Below are 16,591 nucleotides of genomic sequence, written 5' to 3'. Positions count from 1 at the left end.
AAATTGTGCTCCGGCAGTACAGCAGCAGCGGGAGGCCCCATTAGCTAAAGTGGTGCTTCAGGTTAAGAACAGTTTCAGGTTAAGAACAGACCTCCGGAATGAATTAAGTACTTAACCCGAGGTACCACTGTAATCTAACCTAGGTTTACCAGGACATTGATGACAGAAGTTAGGCTATCCCTGTCTGGATAGGGGCAGAGTTGGGGCACCAGCTGAAGCTGATGGAAGGTACTACGCGCCATCAAAGCCACCTGAATTTCCAGGCTGGCTTGAGCCCCAGAACCTCTTATCTGACACAATGGCCTCTGCAGGGGACCTCAAGCCTTTAGGCAGGGTTCTACCTCATTCCCAAGTGAGCCCAACGCAAGGCCTGAATGGCTTGGCTCATTCGCTGCCTTGGAGCCACGGGCCTGAAATCTGGGCTAAGGTGCTGGTTGTTTGCTCTGTCACAAGAAATAGCAAGAAAAGGGCTGACAGGCAGCTGGACTGCAGCTGCTGCCCTCACAACCTCTGTGGTTCTTTTCTACAAGAGCCAAAGCGGGGAAGAGCAGCTGGGCCAAGCAGGAGCTGACAGACAGACCCCCAATCCCCAGGCACTTGGCTTAAGTGCCCTGGGGGGAGGCAGGAATTGGCAGCAAGGTGGTGTTAAAAATAAACAATGCCGGAGGAAAGAATTTGGCACAGCCTTTCCAAGAGGACCAATCTTGTCTGGGACAGGGCTGGAGTCCACACTAGAAGCACAGGGCCAAGGCAGAGCCAAACCCCTCCTGGATCAAGGCTTTAACTGTTTATCTCTCATTCATGTAACCCACACACTGTTCGATTCTGAGTGTCGACCCACATACGGCCATCCAGTGATGCCGTGTCAAAGAGATAAGTAACTATTCAACCTTTAGAAGTCACCTGAAGGCAGCTCTGTATAGGGAAGGTTTTTTTTAAAAAAAGTTTAATTGTTTTATTATGTTTTTATATATGTTGGAAGCCACCCAGAGCGGCTGGGGCAACCCAGTCCGATGGGTAGGGTATAAATAGTAAAAAATACTATTGTTATTAGGAGGGACGCGGGTGGCGCTGTGGTCTAAACCACAGAGCCTAGGGCTTGCCGATCAGAAGGTCGGCGGTTCAAATCCATGCGCCGAGGTGAGCTCCCGTTGCTCAGTCCCTGCTCCTGCCAACCTAGCAGTTCGAAAGCACGTCAAAGTGCAAGTAGATAAATAGGTACCACTCCAGTGGGAAGGTAAACAGTGTTTCCGTATGCAGCTCTGATTCGCCAGAAGTGGCTTAGTCATGCTGGCCACATGACCCGGAAGCTGTACACCGGCTCCCTCAGCCAATAAAGCGAGATGAGCGCCGCAACCCCAGCGTTGTCCATGACTGGACCTAACAGTCAGGGGTACCTTTGCTATTGTTATTGTTATTGAATAGGACGTCTCTATTTTCATCAGATAAATGTTGGAGGGTATGGGATCAGGGTGAGGGGCAAATTTCTGCAGTGGGGTCCCTGCCTCAAGCCTCCTAGAACTGCCTCATCAGCATGAAAAGGTAACTTTTCGGCCACTGTGTGCTTCAAAGTTAATCATTGAGAACCAAGAAAAGACTGGTGGGCCTTCCGTTTCAAGAGAGTGGGGTGCAAGTTCTCCTACGTACCATGAAACTTCAATGAAAACACAACTGAAGTCACCTGAAAGAAGATCTTGGAGCTCCCCCAAAAATTTGCCCATGTACGTCCACAGAAAATAGTAGATCCAAGTCTATTTTTTCCAGCCAGAACTCGCCAGAACTCAGTTCCGGCACCTCTGAAGTGGGCACCATTATAAGAGAACAAGGGAGGTGTTCAAGGTGCGTTCCAGCACCTCTTTTTCTAGAAACATAGCACTGAGCAGAACTACCTGAAAGGCAATGCACGGAGATCTGCCCTGGTCATTGCAATGCATCTTTAATTATTATTATTGTATATTTGGATTTGATATCCTGCTTTATCACTACCCTAAGGAGTCTCAAAGCGGCTAACAATCTCCTTTCCCTCCCTCCCCCACAGCAAACACTCTGTGAGGTGAGTGGGGCTGAGAGACTTCAGAGAAGTGTGACTGGCCCAAGGTCACCCAGCAGCTGCATGTGGAGGAGCAGAGACGCGAACCCGGTTCACCAGATTACGAGTCTACTGCTCTTAACCACTACACCACGCTGGCTCTCTTTATGGGATTATTGCATAATCTTAGAGACGGCATAGGTGTGAGCAGGCACAGGTGCGACTATCATTTGCAGCGTGCCGTTCCTGCAGAAGTCCATGGCTTGTGACTCAGTCGGTAGAGTTGTGGGTTCAAGCCCCACATTAAGCAAGAGTCCTGTGTTGCAGGGGGTTGGAATAGAGGACCCTCGAGGTCTGTTCCAACTCTACAGTTCTATGATTCTATGGCTCATAATTCAAAAACCACCATGTCAAAAAAAACATTCAAAAGCCTAAAGGGGCATTGACTGCAGGAGCCCTCTCTGCTGATGTCAGCACCCGAGAGGGTCTGTAGGGAAGGAGACGATCTTTCAGGAATTTGGGGCTTAAGTCGTTTCATTGACCCAAATGACCCAATGCCTCGCCCCACCCCTCCAACACACACAGAGTGAACAAGGACCCCTGCATCACAGCCCCAGCTATCGAGAGCTACGCCAATGGTAATGGCCCCCAGACTTACTCGAGGAAGCGGGTGATGTACTCCCTGCTGCAGTGGGACCAGGTGAGTGGCGAGGTGTCGTACAGGAGCTGTGGAGACATGATGAAAGGTCTTTTCCCAACTGGCTCACAGTCATTGCCGCTTCCGTCATGCTGAATCCCAAAACTGTAAGAGCACAGCCCCGCAAAGGGGGAGGTGAGCCACGCGCCCAGAGACACGACCGCAAAGGAGCTTCAAGGGGGCACCCCAAGATCTGGGACGGAAGCCAAATTCACATCCACACACCCCGGGACGGGGGTCTTCCCTCCCCGAGCCTTTGAGGGATCAGCCTTGGCCGACCAAGTGCTCTCCAGAGGGGTTGAGACTACAATTCCCATCAGCCCTAGCCAGCAGGGTCATGTGACACTGGGGCCATGCTGTCTGCGGGAAGAGGGAGGTAGTAGGCTCTAAATCAGGGGTCAAGGATCACTCCCACAGAGATCGTCTGTGAGCCGGACTGGCACAGTGCAACGCCGGAAATCGCATCTGTGCATGTCCACAGTGCCGGAAATTGCTTCTGCGCATGCTCAGATGCCGAAAATCACGCCTGCGCAGAAGCGCTTTTCGGCATCTAGACATGCGCAGAAACGATTTCCAGTATCTGTGCATGCGCAGACGCAATTTCCAGTGCTGCTCAGCAAGTCCCCGCACTGCACCAGTTTAGTGCAGCGTGTGGGGGACTCGCTGAGCAGGCAGCTTGGTTCAGGGGCAGCTTGTGGGCTGGTAAAACGGTCTTCGTGGGCCGCATCCGGCCCATGGGCCGCATGTTGCTGACCCCTGCTCTAAATGCAGCATTCCCTGACCTGGTGATCTCCAGATATTTTGGACTACAACTCCCACCAGCCCCAGCTCAAGCCCTCAAGCAGGATCTGGGCACAAGAGCCTTCTCCCCTCCTCTGTTTTCCAGCAACCAGCATTCAAAAGCATTGCTGCCTCCAACTGTGGAGGTAGAGCATGGGCATCATGGCTAGTAGCCATCAATAGTCCTCTCCTCCACAAATTTGTCAAACCCATTTTTTAAAGCATCTAGATTGGTGGCCATCATTGCCTCTTGTGGGAGGGAGTTCCACAGTTTAGCTATGCGTTGTGTGATCAACGAGCGCTGCCCCTCCAGTACCTGTGTCCAAGTTCGTGAGCCACAGTGAAGGCCAAAGGGAGCCCTGTGTCCTCGTTGATGTTGCAGCTCCTGTGAGGCTGGCACATGCCGGAGACGTGAGACAGGCCGAGAGTCTCACAGGGACGGTTCATGGCGGCACAGAGGTCTTTCCTTCCCCAGGCAGGCAGAAAACACACACATGAGGAAAAAGAGGCAGCAGTCAGCCTGGTGTGTTTGCATAAAGGGTTGTGCAGAGGTTCTATCACATCTACTGTTAATTGCATATTCATTCCAATCTGAGTAGATAACAGCCAGTGTAATGTAGCTGTTAGATTGTTGGACCTGGGAGATCAGGGTTCGAATCCCCACTTGGCCAGGAAGCTCACCGGGTGACCTTGGTTCAATCCATCCCCCTCAGCCAAAAGTATGTGGGAGGATACTTGAATTGATAATGAAAAAAGTAACACACTGCTTGTGTACTGTGTAGTGCATATGAAACTTAATGTACCACTGGACAAGTTACTGTAGCTATATGTCGTTTTTGTATTTACATGAAAACCAATAAAAATTATTTGTAGGGGGTGGGGTGGGGAAGACGAGCAGGAGAACCAAATAATAATAATAATAATAATAATAATAATAATAATAATAATAATACCCCATCCATCTGGCTGGTCTTCCCCAGCCACTCTGGGCAGCTTCCAACAAAATATTAAAATATTAAAAGATGCTGTATATATGTAAGAAATAAAACAAACAAACCTGGTGCCCTCCAGATGTTCATAGAATTGTGGAGTTGGAAAGCACCCCAAGGGTCATCTAATCCAACCCCCTAAAATGCAGGCATCCTGCCCACAGCCATCCCTGGGTGGGGTTGAACCACCAACCTTCTGGTTAACAGCCAGATGCACGGACCCATTGCAGCACAACGGGCTCCATGTTGCATGATGCCTCCAGCTCTCTTTACCACCCCAATCGCTGGCTCTGCCAGCTGGGACCGAAGGGATCTGGAAACCTACGACATCAGTGGGGAACCACATGGGATGCCCTTGCTCGTAGAGCATGGACTTACCACTTAGAGACCTAAAAAAATGTTGGGCGGTTTATAAATGCCTTCAAAGAAATGCGTGGTAGCGCCAGTGCAGAGCCTGAGCAGAGCTATACCTTGTGAGCAGGACAGCCACGTCGTGGTGCAGCGGATGGTCGTCCCCCTTCACATTGATGGCCTTCTGCCACTTGCAGAAACTCCTCAAGGTGTTGTCTGCGTGGTGAGTGATTTTCAGGTCGTCCTACAGAAACGGAGATGAGGTCCCTCCCGGTTAGCAAACATTGCTTTGGTCCAACCCCACCTGTGTCCACTTGTGGGCATCACTACAGTGGTACCTCTGGTTACGTACTTAATTCATTCTGGAGGTCCATTCTTAACCTGAAGCACCACTTGAACTAATGGGGTCTCCCGCTGCTGCTGTGCCACCGCCGCACGATTTCTGTTCTCATCCTGAAGCAAAGTTCTTAACCCGAGGTACTATTTCTGGGTTAGCAGAGTTTGTAACCTAAAGTGTATGTAACCTGAAGCGTATGTAACCTGAGGTACCACTGAATTTAAGAAGGATGTTGACCAGCTGGAAGGTTTTGCAGAAGAGGAGGACCAGGATGATCAAGGGTCTGGAAGTCAAGCCTTATGAGGAACAGTTGAGGGAGATGGGTATGTTTAGTCTGGAGAAGAAGAGACTGAGAGGAGGTACGATAGCCATCTCCCAATATCTGAAGGGCTGCCTGTCACATGGAAGATGGAGCAAGTTCTGCTGCTCCAGAGGGGAAGACTGGAACCAGTGGATTCAAACGACAAGAAAGGAGGTTCTGACTAAATATTAGGATAACATTTCCGTTAACAAAAGTGGAACAGGCTCCCTTGGAAGGTGGTGGACTCTCCATCAGTGGGGGTTTTTAAGCAGAGGTTGGCTGGCCATCTGTCAGGGAACCTTTAGCTGTGACTCCTGCACTGCAGAATGTTGGTCTACATGACCCTTGAGGTCCTTTTCAGCTCTTCAATTCTATTATTCTATGCTTTGCGCTGAATTCCTGTTTAGCATTTCATCAAGACACATATTGGGGGCATTCCCATTACTCTGTGTCCTCCACCTTATTATTTACAAAGCTCCTAATAGGGTCGGATACTAAATCGGCCTTTGCCAAGCTGTTGCACTCTCCAGACATTTTGGACTACAACTTCCAGCAGCCCCGGCCAGTGTTTCAAGAGATCCTGGGCCTTGTGCATTGCATCACTGATGTGTCTACTGGTGTCATTGCCCTGAGCAACATCTCTTGCCGTTGGTCCAGCCCTGCTTTGAAGATTCCCCCTCCCCAATAATTGCATGCATAAGCACGCAATACAAGCACACAACATCTCCTCCCAACACACCCCAGCAGCCTAATCTGCACAGAAATGCACACACCCATGGACAAATTAGAAGACTCGTGCATGAAGGACCCTCACCGCTGCAAACCACCACCTTGGACAACCTTTCCAGAAACACTTCCTGCCTTTCACAGAGGCAGCGCTAGGCTGACAGGGGAAGCCTGAAAAGGCCACTGAAATTGCTTCAGGGAGAAATTGCTATGTGGTCTGCGGGTTGTGCAGAGAGGCACCTAAATTCCCAGAGGCCCGTTCAACCTAATTGCAGAAAGTTGCTCCTACATCTTGTGAGGTGCTGGCAGGAACAGAAGGTGTGCTAGCTAACCTCAGAATCATAGAATTGTAGAGACAGGAAGGACCCAAACGGTCATTTACTCCTATCCCCTGCAATGTAGAATTCACAGCTAAATGCTTCTGTTATTATTATATTTCTTTATATACCACATTTTCCCCAGACCAGAACTCAAGGCAGCTTACACAAATAAAAAAGGACGCAGATAAAATGCAAAAAGCTAAAAGCGTATAGAATGCAATTGTTAAAAAGTAATTAAACTAATAATAATAATAATTAAAAACACCTGAATCTATTAAAATACAGATAATGAAAACAGCACAGCGGTATTGAAAGCCTCTTTGTACCTCTTCTTCTTCCAGGAAGATAAGGCGCACAATGGAAACATGGATAGGGTTCCCAATGCTGGCATCGTGGAACATTCCGGCCACCTGCGCCAAAGGAGAAACAGAGCTGATGAAGGCTCAGGGGGTGGAGGGTGGGAAGACCCCGCTGTCACCACACTCCCTTTGTAACTTGCACTCATTCACTGCATTTATATCCCACCTTTTTCTCCAAGCAATACATGCTTCTCCCCCTCCTCATTCAAATCTCTGTGATGTTGTTTGGATTGAGAAAGGCAGTTAGCTTCATAGCCAAGTGGGGATTTGAACCCTGGTCTCTCAGGTCTTAGTCTGGCATTCTAGCCACCATGCTACACTTGGACCTCAGAAGATCAAGGCTGGTATTCAACGCTAGTCCTGCTCAGAGCAGACCCACTGAAGCTGATGGACCCGACATAGGGCTCATTCATGCTTCCGTCTGCCCCACTGCTTTCCTCCGGGGAAAGCAGCAGCTTGGCACTGAATTGGAATAAACAGCAATAGGATTTTACACAGATTGTCTTTTTTTCTGATTTAGAGCTAAGAAGTGATAAAAATTTCACACACAGTTACAGTCGTACCTTGGAAGTCAAACGGAATCCGTTCCAGAAGTCCGTTCGACTTCCAAAACGTTCGGAAACCAAAGCGCTTCTGATTGGCTGCAGGAAGCTCCTGCAGCCAATCGGAAGCCGCAGAAGCCCCATCGGACATTCGGCTTCCAAAAGAACGTTCGAAAACCAGAACACTCACTTCCGGGTTTCGATTGTTCGGGAGCCGATTTGTTCAGGAGCCAAGGTGTTTCAGATCCAAGGTACGACTGTACAGTGTTACGCTTCAGGTTACAGACTCCGCTAACCTAGAAATAGTACCTCGGGTTAAGAACTTTGCTTCAGGATGAGAACAGAAATCGTGCGGCAGTAGTGGGAGGCCCCATTAGCTAAAGTGGTGCTTCAGGTTAAGAACAGTTTCAGATTAAGAATGGACTTCCGGAACGAATTAAGTACTTAACCAGAGGTACAACTGTACCTATAAAAATGTTACATTAATATGAATGTTACTAATATATAGAAATCAGTATCAATTCCTTTTTCTTCTGACACACTCTCCCTCTCAGTCTCTGGGTTCTCGCCCAAGGTCCAACAAACTCTCAGTTCACCCACAAAAGTCTCATAACAGCAGAGATCACCCTAGTCTCTCACTCTAGACCTGTTACTATCTTCATTAGTAGGTTCTGCAAACCACTATTGTGAATAATACTTTTTATGGGGTAGCGGGCATTGGGGATGAGTTTATGGGACCAAAGGGGAGTTGGCCTGGAAAAGTTTGGGAACCACTGGTCTAGTGCATTGAGCAGCTTTCCCCACCCAGTACAAAGACCGGTTCTCTCTCTCCCACCCCTGAAGGACTCACCATGTTCATGACCGTCAGGACGTACTTCTCGACGTTCTCGCTGCCGTGATACTTGACCATCTTGGTGTCGGCCACCACCAGGGTCTCCACCCACTTCTCCTTGCTGACAGAGCGCTGCTTGATCCGCCGCTTCCTCCGCCGCTTCTCCTCCCACTTCTCTCTCTGCTTCTCAGAGGTCTCGAGGCTTTCTTGGAGGTTGAGAGGAGAAGATGAGAGGATGCCTGGGACCCTCTGCTGCCACTGCTCTACAAGCTGCTCAGCCTTGAAGCATCTGGGTCCCTTCAACAGGGGTATGGGTCCATCTGTGCCCTACAGATGTGGTTGGACTCCATCTCCCATCACCACTTATGACCACTGAGGGCAGCAGGCTTGGGAAGGCTGATGTCACTCAAGGATGGGGAACCTGAAGTTCTTCAGCTTCCACTCCTATCACTGCCAATTGACCATGCTGGTTTGGACTGGTGGAAGCTGATGTCCAACAGGCTTCCAACCCCTGGATCTATGCCATCTTCCCACTCAAATAATGGGATCTAACATACCTCTTTCTTCTGCAACAAGGATGCATGCCCACCACCCAACTTTGATTCTCCAGGCAAGTTTTTGCTGTAGTCCAGGGCTGGGGAAACTTTGGCTCTCCAGTTGTTACTGAACTACAACTTCCAGCAGCCAGCATAGTCCAACTGCAGGGGTGATGGGAGTTGTAGTTCAGAAAAGCTTCTGAAGCCATGTTTTGAATGGCGGGGGGGATCCTAAAAGCAACAGGGGCAAACTCTCACCCCCAAGCGAGCCTGCCTTCAGGTGGAAAGTGTTTACTGTAGGGGAACAGTATCCGTGGCTAATCAGTGTCTCGACTCAAAGTGAAATCTACAAATTAGATCCTCCCAGGCAAGGTGGGAGGCCCAAAGTGCAATCAAAACCCACCATGAACATCTCCCAATTTGCTCCAGAGGCTTCCCCCCCCCCAGCGGCAACATAGATGGAGATTTTTAGGAGCTGCATGGCATGAAGAAAACCTTGCCCTTTGGGGAATGCCCAGTCAGGGCTGCACCATCTCCCACACAATCCCCGCTCTCTCTTCCAGCCTTTGAACTGCGGTCACGCTCAATTAGGCAGCTGGAAAGCGAACTTTGGAAACAACTCCCCTGCAAAAATGCAGAAAATGCTCTTCTGAATTGTGTCCAAAAGATTTTGGACAGCCTTCCCCAACCTGGTGCCCTCCAGATGTTTCGGACTACAACCCCCACCTGCCCCAGCCAGCACAAACAAATTTTTTCTGCTTTTTTTTTTTTTGCAGGCGCATTGTTTCTGAAGTTCTCTTTTCATTCATGCTGGCTGGGGCTGATGGGAGTTGTAGTCCAAAACATCTGGAGGGTACCAGGTCTGTATTTAGAGCTCAAAAGGTCAAAACCAGCCCTGGTCTGCTTAGCTGAGCCACAGCTGAAAACATGTCCCCAGTAATTTCCATTAAGAAGCATGGATTCAACATTTTTCTGGATAAAAAGTCCCCCGCTACAGACTTGATTCTGCTTTTCTCACCCACGACTGCTGTTTACATTGACACGTACATTCATGTGAGCCGCATTCATGCCATTAATGTCACATCTAGGCGACATAATGTGAATTTTCGAATAACAAAGTCAGCATGCAATCTCGGGGAGGAAAGTAATGCTAACACATTAGGAAGCTAACACATTAGGAAGCTTCCTTCAGCCAACAAATCATTTGTGAACCAGGAGGAGGGGGGTGTTACCTTGGACCCCACACATCCTGACAACGGCAGACTGCTTCCTGTCTTGTTTCATGCTCACGACTGAAATAAACTCTTCGGCCTCATAATCTGGGACGTGGCGTCTATATATCCTGTGGGGATGGGCCGCCTTCTCCCTGGAGTTGCTCTCAGGCAGTGGCTCGATAAAGAAGTCTTCGTTAGCCAGCCTGAAGACTCCTTTCTGGAGACGACAAGAGTCATCATCACTACGGTACATCAATTTCCACGTCTTAAGAGTTTGCAGATGTGGTTGCAAATAACATAAGAACATAAGAAGAGCCTGCTGGATGAAGCCAATGACCTATCTAGTCCAGGAACCTGTTATATAATAAATAAATAGACCTGACTATCATAAAACCTTTCAGGATTGAACCATCACTGAGAGTGGAATGAGACTCCCAACATCGGTGGTCTCAGAATCTCATGTGTGTTGCACATGATCTCTTCGGCAAAGCTTTTCAGGGCACGCCGTGCAGGAGTCTTGTTTGTTTCCTTTAATCATAATATCTAAGAATAAAACATTACTTTTTTTAAAAAAAAAAGAAAAAAGAATCTGCAAAGGAGACGAGACTTATAATTACCTTTACTCGTGCCGGACAACAATCGCCAAACCAGATGTTGTACGAAAGCATAACAAAAGAGGGATGTTGCACTGAAGGTCAGCGGCATTTATAACTTGCCATTAAGGAAGTTTCCAACTCTACAATGCATCAAAGCCACCAGGTCAGTTCCTAAGCCAGGCTTCCCCAACCTGGTGCCCTCCAGGTGTCTTGAACTACAACTCCCATCAGTCCCAGTCATGATGAGAACACAGCCATGCTGGCTGGGGCTAATGATGTTGAGTTGATGGGAGTTGTGGTCCAAAACACCTGGAAGGCACCAGGTTGGTGAAGGCATTGGAATCACAGAATCAGAATTGTAGAGTTGGAAGGGACCCCAAGGGTCATCTAGTCCAACCCTCTACAGTGCAGGAATCTCAGCTAAAGCATCCTTGACAGATGGCCATCCAACTTCTGCTTATAAACCTCCAAGGGAGGAGAGTCCACAACCTCCAGAGGGAGACTGTCCCACTGCCCAACAGCTCTTACTGTCAGAAGGTTTCCCCCTATGTTTAGTTGGACTCTCCTTTCTTGTAACTTGAAGCCATTGGTTCAAGACCTGCCCTCTAGTGTAGGAGATAACAGCCCTTGAGATATTTGAAGATGGCTATTGCAGGGGATGGCTATTGCAGGGGGTAGGGACGCGGGTGGCGCTGTGGGTTAAACCACTGAACCTAGGGCTTGCCGATCAGAAGGTCGGCGGTTAGAATCTCTGTGATGGGGTGAGCTCCCGTTGCTCGGTCCCTGCTCCTGCCAACCTAGCAGTTCGAAAGCACGTCAAAGTGCAAGTAGATGAATAGGTACCACTCTGGCGGGAAGTTAAACAGCGTTTCCGTGTGCTGCTCTGGTTCGCCAGAAGCGGCTTCATCATGCTGGCCACATGACCCAGAAGCTGTACACCGGCTCCCTCGGCCAATAAAGCGAGATGAGCGCCGCAACCCCAGAGTCGGCCACGACTGGACCTAATGGTCAGGGGTCCCTTTACCTTTATTGCAGGGGGTTGGACTAGATGACCCACTGGGTCCCTTTCAACTCTGCAATTCTACGATCCGATGGTTCTACGTCTTAAGATGCAAAGAGTCCATGATGCTTACCAGCCCATCACAGGTGCTTAGAGCAGCCAATCCACTTTCTTGTTCCTGGTTCTGAACGGACCCGATCATATGACACAAGTTCTGCTTGTAAGCCTGGATCTTGGCGTGGGCGATGCCTCCAAACCGTCTCTCACTGACGAAGCCGGGAGCCAGGAGGCGGCTGTTCAGGCTCAAGTTGAACATCAGCTCCTGCCCTCGGTGGTACAGCTTGTAGAAAGCAAGCGGGCGATTCCTCGAGGAGATGGCCCTTTTGTACAGCGAGCGGTAGGACAGGTTGTAAGAGAGGAAAAAGCCTCGCTCGTCCACCTTGACGGGGTGAACGACGTCATAGCCAGGATCTTGTGCGTCGGCAGATCCAACCCCTGCAGGAAATACTTTGGAATGATCATCCGGAAAGAGGAAGGGCCAGTCTCTCAAAGGCGGCAACAAAGCACCTTCCAGGTGTTTTAGACCAGAAGCTGGTCAGCAATAACTCACAAGGTGTCAGTGAACTTTTTATTCAAAGAAACAACCTAGCTCAGGCCTATTGAGCACCGCAACTCTTCCCAGCAGATCTTGCCCCAAGGAGGCAGCTGTGAGGCCAGTGTTAGAAACTGAGATATAAAAGCTAGGAGCCAAGTAGCACCTTAAACCTGGGTTATGGTAGCAGCAAGGATATGCCTAGGCACATTTTTTCCTACAAGGTTATGAAGCTGAAGGAAGATGTGCTGGACTCGTCAGCAGGGTCATGTCAAGGTGCCAAAGGTGATGGCACTCGAGGCTCATGGAGAAGGAACAGTCAGGGAGTCTGACTGTCAGGAGCCTTCTCTGCCCCTTAACATTGGGGTCCCTCGCCCAGAGATTTCAAGAGACCCCTGGAGTTGGCACACCTGACCCTTGAGGTCCCTTCCAGCTCTACAGTTTTATTGTTATACTAAGCTGGAATCGAAGAGTCGGACACGACTAAACGACTAAACAACAAGAACAAGCTGCAATCTGTGCTTTCCAAAGCTTTATCACTTACGGTAAGCTCTGGCTGGCAGACAGCACCTGAGAGTGCAGGTAGACAAATCTCCAGTTTCCTCTGCTCTGCCCTCCAGAGGTCAAGAGCGGGAGATGATCCTGGCTGCTGGGTCAGGCCAAAGGGGGCCCAGCTAGTCCAGCATCCTGTCCTCTCAGTGGCCAACCAGGTACCCCAAGGGAAAGCCCTCAAGTGGGACCTGAGAACAACAGCACTCTCCTCTCTTGCAGTTTCCAGTCTCTGGCGTTTAACATCATGCTGCCTGAGCTAGTATATACTTTGGCCCTTGTGGCCAGTAACTATTGAAAGCGCCATCTTTCATGAATGTCTTTCATCCTTTTTTAAAGGCTACTAGCCATGATGCCTATACCACCTGTAGGGAGTTGCAGGTGGGCAGAGTGCTCTTGCACTCAGGTGCTGCTCGTGGGGCATCTGGTTGGCCGCTGTGAGAAGGGGGTGCAGAACTAGATGGGCCAGTGGTCTGATCCTGCAGCCAGGCTCTTCCTTCTGTTTTAAAAGCCATTGGTTTGACTTCCGGAGCCCTGGAAGTACACTCCATTGTCTCATGACACAGAGGGATGCCAGCTGAAAGCCATCCAACTTGGTGGCTATCACTGCCTCCTGTAGGAGTGAATTTCACAATTCAACTCTGCACTGCGTGAAGAACTCCTTTCTTTTCTCTGTCCTGAATCTTCCAACATTCAGCATCACTGAGTGACCGTGAGTTCCAATGTTAGAAGGCGGGGAGAAGAACTTTTCTCTATCCACTTTCTCAACTGGGACTCCAGAAAAGCTGAGATAGATCCCTCCTTTCTTCGGAGAAGGCCCAGCGGGTGCTACAAAGGAGACCCCCCCCTTGGATAAAAACAGGCTGCCGGATGCCAGGAGGAGGAGGAGAGCCTCCCAGCTCCCCCCCCCCCCCCCGCCACAATCTTGCCACAAATATTTCCAAGGAAACAATAGAATTGGTGAGTGGGGGGGGGGGGCGCTGCTCCAAGCAGCCTTTTGCCCAGATTCAGTGCACAAACATCCAAAGCACCCACTGAAATCTAGATGGCAGGCAGTGATCTTTTCAAAGGAATGCATAGAAGTTTGTTGCTTCTGCTGCTGCAAGAAGCTGCAACTTGAGCCGGGACCCCCGACTTGCCCCCGCCCCGCCACCCCCCGGTTTGGCACAGTCTCCTCCTGCACCTCTGCCTCCGCCGGCCCTTCTTGAAAAGGCACTCTGTGCATGCTCCGAGCACCCTAGCTTTGCATCCCTCCCCATGCAATAGGAACTATTCCCTGCCAGGAGCCGGGGGCTGCAGGCGAAGCCTCCAAGGGAGAAAGCAGGCGGCACAGTCCGACTCCCCACCCCGCTCCGCAGAACCCACCTGGCTTCTCGGTGCCGCCCCCCCGGCGGGCCAGCAGGGCGGCCACCAGGAGCAGCGGGAGGGCCATACTGGGCAGCGGCGGCGGCCGGGGGGCGTCCTCAGGCTGCTGGCGGGGGGCGCCCGGCCGCCTGCTCCTCCATGCCCGCGGCTCCCGGCTTCGCGCCCTGGCCGGAGGCAGCAGCTGCACGACGCGAACGCGCTCGCCGCTGCCGCCGCCGCTGCTCCTGCCCACACGGCGGGCAGCCTGGCCGGCGGGACAGCCCTACGACGCCGCCTGCTGGAGACCGGCCGGAACTGCGCCGCCGCGTGGCAGAAGTGCGGTCTTGCAGCTCCGCTGCAGCCAGCGTCGCCCCTTGACCTTGTCGCTGTCCATCAGCTGGGAATCCACCTTGCAGGGATGTTGTGCAGGTAAAGTGGAGAGGGAGGAGAACCACGCGCGTCGCTGGCTTGGAGGAACGGGCGGTGGGGAAGAATGCTTCTTCCCATGATAAATATTATTATTGTTATTACTTTTGTTAATCTATTTTTTGCCCACCTATTTTCCCAGGGCAGGTTAAAGCATATTTTTTAACTTTTTAATAAAAGAACACAACTTCCATGCATAAAAATAGGGTGCGTCCTTGAAACATACACCTTGACTTTGAAAGGTGTGCATCTTCTCCAAATGCTGTATAATGAAGGCGCCAGATGTCCCTCTGCTGGGAGGGAGTTCCATACCTTAGGGGACTCCACGGAGAAGGCCCTCTACTGGGCTGCCAAACCCCCCCCCCCCACCGCCAAGTCTCTGAGGGCATAAGAAGACCAAAAGGAGCCCCTCTGACAGACAGTCTGTGGGGAAGCAGGGCGGTCTCCCAGATATTTAGGGCTTACTGGGAGCAGTTAGAAGGTTCTTGATTTAAAGTTGTGCAATTCCAGGTCTTGCCTTTCTGACCGTGGAGATCCATTGAGCTTTGCTCACAGGTAAAGCACAATTCCTGTTTCCCTCTCCAGGCAGAGGTGACCCAACAGGACAACCAAGGCCATCTCAGTGCCAGAAAAGGGCCTGAAGCCAGACTGAAATGGATCTGGTTAATCTGCCTCGTACATCCTATAGTTTTGTTTTTCAGTAATCTGTTTAATCTGACTGCATCTTGCCTTTCAGTCCTCCAAGACAGTTTATGTAAGATAATGCACAATTTGAATATCCCATAGAAATAACTAGCATTAGATTGGAACCTGATGGGAATCAGCCTTCAATAAACTGCTCCTCTCCAGATGTTTTGGACTACAACTCCCACCATCCAGCTGTGCTAAAAGGACTGGTGGGCGTTGCAGGCCAACACACCTGGAGAGTCTCAGATTGGGGAAGACTGCCTGACATGCCAAACTATAGCTGGGGAAGCTTACCTATGGTTTGGCCCAATGTCTGAACTGATCAAGCATGCTTTGCAGCAACAATCAGATACAGACACCATGGCTTGCACTAAATAGGATACGGCACAATCCCTGGCTTGACAAACAGGTATCCGTGGCTCAGTGGGTCAGTATGTCTGACTGTTAACCAGAAGGTTGGTGGTTCGAGGCCACCCCGGGACGGCTGTGGGTGGGATTCCTACATTGCAGGGGTTGGACTAGATGGCCCTTGGGGTATATTTCAACTCTACAATTCTACGAAACCATAACTATGGCTGCAGCTTTGCCTCCAGAGACGGAGGTGCAATGGAAACAGGGAGTGCTGAGCATGTGGAACACCAACGCAGTCAGCAGTGATAAACTGTGGTTTGCCTGTCCATTCGGAAGCTGGAAACACTTGGGTATTGTGTCCATTTATTTAAATCAGTCACACACACTGCTTTGGGTTCCCAAAGTCACCTGGATTACTTTATTCTATTGGAAATAGAACTCCTGGCCTGATCTGGGAAGGCAGTTTCAATGTTCTCACAGGCTATCATTCCCTGCTCATTGAGCCCATTATATATTATTTCCTGCTTACAGAGTCCATCATTGAGCCCTGTCTTGGAACAAGGGTGCCATCTGGTGGGAAAAGGGAGAGGCTATAGTCCTGACAAGAAATCCTCAGCATGGGACATTTATCTCCACTGCCTCAGCACCCCTAGGGCAGAATGTGATCCCTGCCCCTTTGCCTTTTTCCCTCTAGGTGGCAGCATCAGAACCAGCACTATGGACAGCTCCATGCCTCCAAGTGGGGTGGGTGGGTGGGAGGTCTGAAGTCCCATTCTGCCTAGATTTTTTTTAAAAAACTTATTTTTTACTTGCTTTTCAGCTGAAAAAACCTCTCAGAGCAATGTACAAGACTGCTTGCTGGCTTGAAGCCTAAAAGTAATGACACGAAAGGGAAAGGGGTTGGGAGGGAGGAGGAAAAAAGCAAGCTCAGGCACGTGTTTTTTTAGTTGCAGAGTTATTGCAACCACAAGACTTGGAATGATAAAATTTGGAGAGGAAGATGATAGTGGTGTTTCTGCTGCGCTGGTGGGGT

General features: G+C 50.1%; 1 protein-coding gene across 1 annotated transcript in view; it reads right to left on the bottom strand.

Annotated features, from left to right (window-relative positions):
* The window catches only part of ADAMTS7 (ADAM metallopeptidase with thrombospondin type 1 motif 7), a 68,380-nt gene extending 54,046 nt beyond the window's left edge, over positions 1–14,334 (bottom strand). The window contains exons 1-8 of the mRNA XM_028705450.2: positions 14,116–14,334; positions 11,743–12,104; positions 10,032–10,230; positions 8,282–8,469; positions 6,857–6,940; positions 4,966–5,090; positions 3,823–3,972; positions 2,688–2,831 (exon numbers count right to left, since the gene is read on the bottom strand). Coding sequence (XP_028561283.2) covers positions 2,688–2,831; positions 3,823–3,972; positions 4,966–5,090; positions 6,857–6,940; positions 8,282–8,469; positions 10,032–10,230; positions 11,743–12,104; positions 14,116–14,182 — 1,319 coding nt within the window. The 5' untranslated portion in view covers positions 14,183–14,334. The remainder of the gene's footprint in view (positions 1–2,687; positions 2,832–3,822; positions 3,973–4,965; positions 5,091–6,856; positions 6,941–8,281; positions 8,470–10,031; positions 10,231–11,742; positions 12,105–14,115) is intronic.
* Between the last annotated feature and the right edge of the window lie 2,257 nt (positions 14,335–16,591).

The sequence above is a fragment of the Podarcis muralis genome, chromosome 14 (assembly GCF_964188315.1).
Source record: "Podarcis muralis chromosome 14, rPodMur119.hap1.1, whole genome shotgun sequence".
Classification (NCBI taxonomy): Eukaryota; Metazoa; Chordata; class Lepidosauria; order Squamata; family Lacertidae; genus Podarcis; species Podarcis muralis.
Note: the sequence above shows the minus strand (reverse complement) of the source record. Positions and strands in the feature narration are given on the sequence as shown.